Raw genomic sequence first — 8,042 nt, 5'->3', positions numbered from 1 at the left:
TATATATATATATATATATATATATATATAGCTAGATAGATAGATAGATAGATAGCAGTTTGTAATGAAAAAATGAAGTTTAAATAAATAGCACATACAGTGTTAATATGTTCTTGAACAAAATCCACTAGTTGTTGACTTGTCATGCAGTCCCTGTCAGAAAAGAAAGAATACTCTTAGAACTAACATTAAAATAAATGTAGTTTTCATTTCCCAATGAATAGACTGAGGTCACTAATCAACCGAATTGATAAGTCCTTAGCTGGTTTGATATTAATAAATGTATTAAAAGAAATCGTAACCTTATTGAGGCTTTCAGAATGCATTAACGTAAAAAAAAATCAATGAGATAAAAAAAATTATATCTTTGATATTCGAATATACAATGTAACACATCTCCCTTTACTCTTTGAGAATGTTATATTCATAAGAGCTGTATCATTTGTTATCCACGTTTAGCCTCATAAAATCAACAAGCATTCAATTAGCAGAACTTTTGGCTTTACAAATATTAACTAATTAGAATTAAGAAGAATTGCTAAAAATAGTTAACAACAAATCAATTACAAAATTAGTATAACTTATGGCCCAAATTGATACTGCTTTATGGAATTCAAAATAAAGCAGTTGCAGAAGATCAATGACACCTCTTAATCATGACATGCACAAACAGATTTTTCATGTATGGTAACACCTATTATACTTTACAACAACTAAGAAGAGCAATGTAAAATAATTAGGCTCCATAAAAATTGGACGTGAAAAGTGTACTCAAATGCAAAAAGGTACAATTGCATGAGAAGCCATACCAGATTCCATCACAAGCTAAAACAATAAATTCGTCATCATTGCTAAGCTCCACCTTTTAAAAGATGTAATTATATGAGAAAAGTTATAATTTCAAGATAATAAAAGAAGGATGTAATGCAAAATTTACTACCGGGCATGGTACTCACAATATTAACATCAGGATAGGCCGATACAATTTGCTTTTCTGCAGGTAAGAACTTGTTTTGCTTAAACTCCATATCACCTGCACTACAATCAAATGGGATATCAGATACAGAAATAATGTCAGGTGATTGGAAGTAACAATAGAAGCGTAAGATACCAATTGCTCTTGCTAGGTTTAAACTTCCATTTACTCTTCCTGCATGAATAAACCCTCCTGCTTTTAAAATCCTATCTCTCTCAGCCTCGAGTTCTGGCTTGTGATCCCTAGATAAATTGAAAGCCTGGACACAGTATGAATGAAACAATGCGAGGGCGAGAGAGAAAGACAGAGATAATGGTATGCAAACCAGATGGCCTCAAAATAAGCGCAGAACAAAAATTTACAATAGGTTGCCTGAATAACACACCTGGCCCTTCCTTGAAATAACACAGCGAGAATCACCAGCATTTGCAACAACAAGCTGGTTATGTCTTATAATAGCGACACATGCAGTGCTTCCAGACGTTGGCCCACTGAAATCTGAGTGAGGACCCTGAACACAATGATTAGAGCCATTAATGAACATATATAGAAGTACATTTAATTTGGCGGAGCAAACAAATTTGCTATGAGGTATAATTACAAAATTTAAAATACATAATTTTAGTAATAAAGACAAATTTATCTGAATACCATCTTTGATAGGAATAAGCTCAACATTTTGTTGTAAATTACATTATATGGATCAAGGAAAAATCAAATTTTGAACCGTATGCTAAATTTAACCTAAACTCCTATGAAAAGAAAATAGGAAAATTGAGATTTTTTCTTGAGAAGACAAATTGCACGAGGGAATGAGAAAAAGAGGAGAGATGTGAGAAATAGGAATAAAATAAGAGAGAAAAGCATAGAAAAAAAAAACAAATAGAAAAATAAAAATAAAGATGAGCTCATAAAAGAATTAAGGGAAAATTGCATTGTTCTTTTGTTTGTGGATGTGCATTACCTCAACATGGCACAAGAACAGTGATGCCGTACGCAAACATGGAGTGCCAAGATTTATGTAGTTGTGCCAAAAAAAATTTTAATAATTCCAAAAAAACTGTTGTTGTGAATTGGAATACAACTCAAAGTTTTTAATATAATCTCTTCCAAGTTTCTTCATTGTTTGGTCCTTAACTATTTTCCTCTTCTGAATCACATTGTCAAAGGTGTAACCAAAGATTCCTATTTAAAATCCCAGATAAGGAGTACATTCAAATCTATACAATCCAAGAAAACAGGACTAAAAGCAAAAAGAACTTACTACTCTATGCCCATGTGAAAGTTTTTTGGCTCTAATGTTTGTTTAGAACTTAGAAGTGGGTTGCATTTATACAATGCCAAACTGATTAGTTTCTATTTTACATTGGGATTGTAATTGCAGCTTAGCCACACCCGGTCTATCAAGTTATGGCAGCTTGCATATTATCTTTTTAACATTGAATTACCGGTTGTCTGCTGTTTCCCTTTCAAGTGCATTATAATTGTCTGAGACAATATATTTCAAGAGGATCTTCAAAAAAAATCATTTTCTACAATTCCAATAAAAAATTTAATCCATTTAAAATCAAAATTGCATGGTCTTCAAACCACTTTTTAATTATAAATGCTCCCTTAAAGACAATTTGAGAGTATATGTAATGTAAATCTTTTATCAGCATTTTGACTAAATGATTCATTGACCATGAAATGACTAATTTATTTTATGTAAGCATAATTATGATACACAACAATGCACCCTTAATGTCTAATTCCTTCAGATTACGATACATAATTATGAAAGCATTCATATCCCATGGGATACACTTACTCCATTACATTGCCTAATGACATTATTTAATCAAAATTGCCTCAGAGATTGCCTAGAAATATGTTTAGAAAGTGGAAATCTTTATCTGAACAGGTTTGTAATGCTAGTTAAGTAGTTTAACTCACGTAGTCAAACGGTCCAATGCATGCATCTCCTTATACTATATGGATTATAAGCCTTATACTCCTTGTACCTCAATCAATATTTGACATTGCACGTGATCTTGTTGTATTATCTCCAAGGAAAGAATGGAACTGATGATAGACTGAAAGATAATTGTTTGATAAAAGGTTTACCTCTTCAAAAGCCCAGTTATCATCATGGCCATTTGAATCGCCGCCCTTTGGAGACCATATCAAACCTTCTATCATACCAGTAAACTTATTTATCTTGTCTCCGAGTACAGCTAATTCTCTCCATCCTCGTTGGCCTCTCATCATCTCATCCATCCTAAGTGATAGAAAACAAAAATGGCAGCAAAGAACTTTTTATAAAACCTAGAAGCATCAGTGTCCTCCATGAAAGAACTAATAAGCATTAAATCATCAAGAAAAATGACGCACCTCAAGAAAGCTTTCTGAACAGATGCGCCTAAATCTCCAGTAGAAGAGGCTTCACTCTTAAGTACTTGAGTGTGCAGGTATTTAGCACAGAACTTCGCAACTACCTTTCCTAATATGGCATGTGAACACATTACCAAGCCAACAGTAACAGCTCACACTTAACTTGCAACAGAAATACATTACAAGAAAAAATGTAACAGATCATGTTAAAAATAGCAACAGCTTTAACCGGTAAGAAAACAATCAAAAAGGCAAAACAGCATCAGACTTGAATACTATTTTTTGTTATCGTGGAGCATAAGTGATTTTGGAATTGTATATGTATTGTCCACAGAAAAAACTGATATTTTCTGTTAAAATGATGATTTGATGGCATTGTATACCCTGATCCAGCCCCTTAGTCAACAAGCTATCTCACAGTGCCAGTAAATTGAAAGTTGCAAAGTCTGCTGGGTAAGCCAAGTCTATTAACTCTAAATGGAGCTCACAAGCTGCTTCCATACCAAAGAATTTCGTAGTTAAATTCTGTCACCATCCATCAATATAAAAAACCAAATATCATTCTATGCATTTTAAATTGTCATCAATACCGAAGTAAATATAGATATTTAGGGTACATAATAGTAATCCAGTCTTCAAATTGAGAATTTGAACCAATCCATTTTTCTCTTAAATTTGACAGTGAAGGGGGAGTAACAGTCATAAATCTGGCTTCTTTCAAGTTCCTCACCTCCAAATAATATGATCTCGGTATTCCCACATACATTTGAACTTTTTTAATGAGAAGTTCTCAGATCAAATGATAATATTATATTTAGTTCCCCATCATATAGGCTAAAAATATATTTATATAGAAACATTGGGTGGTTGACACTCACCTATAGGCATCAGTATTTAAGTTAAAAATGGGTTTGACTACTGATTAAACCCAGCATTGGACTCCTTTTTGGTCAATATTTCCTAAAAAGGAACAATATATTATTAAGCCACTTTTCCAATAGTAGTGTCCTTATACAACTCAAATTTGATACATATCTCTACTTTTTAGGAACTTGGTAAAAGCACAGAAATTTACAGACTGAAGAAGGCCAACACTTGGCAAAAGAGAAAAAAAAAATGAACTAGGAAAAAAATACCACACTTCGTCAAGCTCTCAAGATAAATAATCAAAAATATTTGCAGAGTCAATATTAGATAGGCAACATTATATTTGCTCATCAGATCTTGATAAGGCAAAAGTTCAATCAAATAAAGAACAAACATGGCTATAAATGTTAAAACTCTATTTTTCACATGTGATCTGTTTATTGCCAATGTGAAAACATATAAAATGTGTACTTTCAAAGTCATGAATCAACATATGTAATCATAATTACCTTCCCTTTTTCTTAATAATTTAGGGTTAAAATATCAATCCTCTCATTTTGCTAATACAGGACTCATTTGTGCAACTTTATTCTAAATATATCCTATTAAATATATTCAACTATCTCAAAGCACCCTCATATATTAAAAGATATATATTTTACTAATCCACATCAATTTAGGAGTCCTAGTGAAGATGACAAATCATTATAAAATGAGAATCTATTCCATCTTAGAGAAGTATCAATCAACGTTATTAAAAGTTTGGTTTATAAGAGAAATAAAGTGATGCGCTGATCCTACGCATCCCTTGCTTATGATACGCAAGTTTACAACAAAAGCATGTACTGCACCCAATGTTTTAAAAAGTGTGGGCATTGGGCGAGGCGTTTTAGCTGTTATGAGGAGAGGAATAAGCCCCGGGGCATCGAGCGTAAGTCGAGAAAAAAATAAACTATTTGTGCATAATAAAAAAAATTATAGCTAGAGTGATCTCTAGCAAATCTTTAATATGAAAGGGAAAAAAACAAATTTACGGTTCACTACAGCAGCTACACTGAAATTTCTGTAGCTACAGTAAACTCACTGTAGCCACAGTGAGTTTACAATAAAAAACTTATAAAACAATAAAAATTGTAAGACTGTAAAAAATATATACCACAGAGGCAGCCGAAGACAATGCATGTGCGGGATAGGGAGAGAAGAGACGCTGCGAGCAGAAGATGATTCGAGCAGGACGAAGAAGGCCAACCTGCCAAAGAGGAATCGGAAGACGAAGTTGAAGCAAACAGGCAGACAGGCCTAAGTGAGGGATGAAGCAGGCGAGCTTGCATGCAGGACGAAGTAGACGAGCCCGCTGGGGAATTAAGTGCGTATGAAGGTGCAAGGGACGAAGCAGATGGCGGAGGGATCTTATGCGGCTCTGCGTATGATGGAGGAAGCAGAGGGCTGCGATGGGTGTAGGAGAAGCTTGACTCGGTGTGAATCGAATAGGTATGTAAAATAGGTAAAAAAATTTTCCGTTTTATCCGACTATGAGGTGGGGCTACGCCCCGTGAGGCGCGAATTGAGCTCTAGATTTACTAGGGCGTAAGCCCCGCGAGATCTGAGCCCCCCACTATTTCCCACATTACATATAGCATTGGACGAGTAAGTCCAGAGTAATTTTTATATTTAATCACACCAAGTAATCACTTTTTGCCATATGCATTGGTTTAGATTTACCCCTCACCCGAAAAAAGTCTTTTAAAACATAGATTGCACCATTTCACTACATTGCATATAGCATTGGATGTTCAGCTCTAATTCAAATCAAACCATTGATTTAGATTTGTAGTTTAATTAAGCATCTACTATACTAAACTAAGCATGAGTTTTGGTTTCTCCTCGCTATTTCTCATAATCATTAAGCCATTGCTTATTAATTCATCATTCTTTATAGCTTGAGAGTCGCTTCTCGGTGGTGGTCCTCTTCACTATGTTGCTCTCTTTTTTCTCATACACTTACTAGTTCTTATTGTTGCCGCTAGTAGCTTCTCGTACACACTTTCTCAAGAATGCTTCTCAACGTCTCATCTTCACAATTTCCCTCACCATGTGCTTCCTTTATCTCTCAATCTATAGTTAATCACTTAATCTTGTGAATATTCTTAATTTGAAGCATTTTTTTATCACTTCATTATTTCTATATTTGATTTCTTTTATTTTGGATAGCTAAAAAATTAATATTGGTAAACCTATTGTTATATGCATTTTTAAAATGGGCTAATTAAATTTATCTTATATGCACATGATTAATGTATAAATTATATACAAATCACGAATGCCAAAATTAGTTAAAGTGCTACTTGCCTTAATGCTTTACGTATTGAAGTAAAAAAGAACATCCGCATAAACGGTTTGAAAATATTGCAATCAACCTTAATCAATAAAAGCATATCATATGCTTCAAAAAAGGACATGGAATTGCAAATGATTGATAAAAAATGATTTACGATTCTCCAAATAATAATTGTTTGAACTAGAGTAACCAAATCAAATTAGTCACATGAAGCAACACAAGTATGATATCAACCCCAAAAACCTCTATCATGTCATTAGCGCATACAAGTAGAAAATGATAACATGAACACAGAACATCAACGATCAGTTAGGTTTGCAAAAAAGAAGAAATTTTTTGTGAGACGGCCTGAAAAAAGAAAATGCATTCTATTAAATTTAGGTTTATTCTAATTGAAAACAAATTTGCAGAGTTTGAAAATATAACTGTAAAGAAAATGACAAAAAACATTAATTTATGTATTATCGGCAAAGTATTCGCCAGATATAACAAGAAAGCATATACATTAAAACAAATATTAAATCAACATGTAAAGCATAAAGATCAACTGACCTGGCAACAATGAACAAAAGCATACAACTAAGTTGTACAGTACATAAGTAAATGACTGAAGAACGTACCTCCATGTCCATCATACACGCCAAAGAATGATGTCGAACCATTGAGATCGGGAAAAGCAGCGTGCTAAATAGAAAATATTGCAATATAAGAAACAAGAATTAAATATCGTGAAAATACAATAATATGCATGCAAATGTGATAACCGTAACCACTCTGATCCCTAACCAGATGAACCGGACAAGGACACGTACCTTTTCTAGAGATAATTAATTCTTTATATGTACGGCTATTCGTAAGGAAACAATACATAATTATGTCCGCCCTGCAGTCCAGAAGTTTACATGGTATATATGTTCAAATTTGGGTCTGAAAATTGTATTATCCATTAAAATTGTATTATCCATTAGCTCTGGATGCATGTGTCAGACTAATGATCTGCACCTATGCTTTAAACCATTACTGCTGCTGAAAGAAACGGAGCAACAAACGTGTCAGTCATATAACTTTCATCAGACTATGGCGAGGGTTAAGAATTACAAATATTTAGTCAAGTTCTGGTGAATTTTCATTCGGGGAGGAGGTGCTTGTGCAGACAGCCTAAGGTAGTAAGTGAGCAACAATCAAAGAGGCAGGGAATCTGGAGATTTTTTTTCACTGTTTATAATAGTTTCAATCACTTCTACAAACCATCAGGGAAGTGTCCTTACAAGTGGCCCTGACAACAAGTTTCATGGTAAATTGAGCCACTTAATACCTGCATCTCAAGTCTAGCAGTAATATGGGATTTCAGGCGTAATATGTTGCAGATAGATGCATTCACCAACATGCATAAACTCGTTACTGCTGTACTTCTAATCACAATTTAATATATTATTGAAAAATAATTCACAAGTCATCCAATCATGCATATCTACATATATATATATA

The 8,042-nt window shown here is 33.7% G+C and overlaps 1 protein-coding gene across 2 annotated transcripts in view; it reads right to left on the bottom strand.

Moving 5' to 3' along the window:
* The window catches only part of LOC110017855 (probable protein phosphatase 2C 60), a 38,952-nt gene that overhangs the window by 5,563 nt on the left and 25,347 nt on the right, over nucleotides 1-8,042 (bottom strand). For both annotated transcript variants that reach the window (XM_020714996.1, XM_020714995.1), the window contains 8 exons: nucleotides 7,175-7,238; nucleotides 3,350-3,458; nucleotides 3,083-3,236; nucleotides 1,362-1,487; nucleotides 1,112-1,235; nucleotides 957-1,033; nucleotides 810-862; nucleotides 99-153 (listed from right to left, as the gene is read on the bottom strand). In XM_020714996.1, coding sequence (XP_020570655.1) covers nucleotides 99-153; nucleotides 810-862; nucleotides 957-1,033; nucleotides 1,112-1,235; nucleotides 1,362-1,487; nucleotides 3,083-3,236; nucleotides 3,350-3,458; nucleotides 7,175-7,238 — 762 coding nt within the window. The remainder of the gene's footprint in view (nucleotides 1-98; nucleotides 154-809; nucleotides 863-956; nucleotides 1,034-1,111; nucleotides 1,236-1,361; nucleotides 1,488-3,082; nucleotides 3,237-3,349; nucleotides 3,459-7,174; nucleotides 7,239-8,042) is intronic.

The sequence above is a fragment of the Phalaenopsis equestris genome, unplaced genomic scaffold (genome assembly GCF_001263595.1).
Source record: "Phalaenopsis equestris unplaced genomic scaffold, ASM126359v1 Scaffold000002, whole genome shotgun sequence".
Classification (NCBI taxonomy): domain Eukaryota; kingdom Viridiplantae; phylum Streptophyta; class Magnoliopsida; order Asparagales; family Orchidaceae; genus Phalaenopsis; species Phalaenopsis equestris.
The sequence above is the reverse complement of the archived record's forward strand: the minus strand, read 5'-3'. Positions and strand labels throughout refer to the sequence as shown.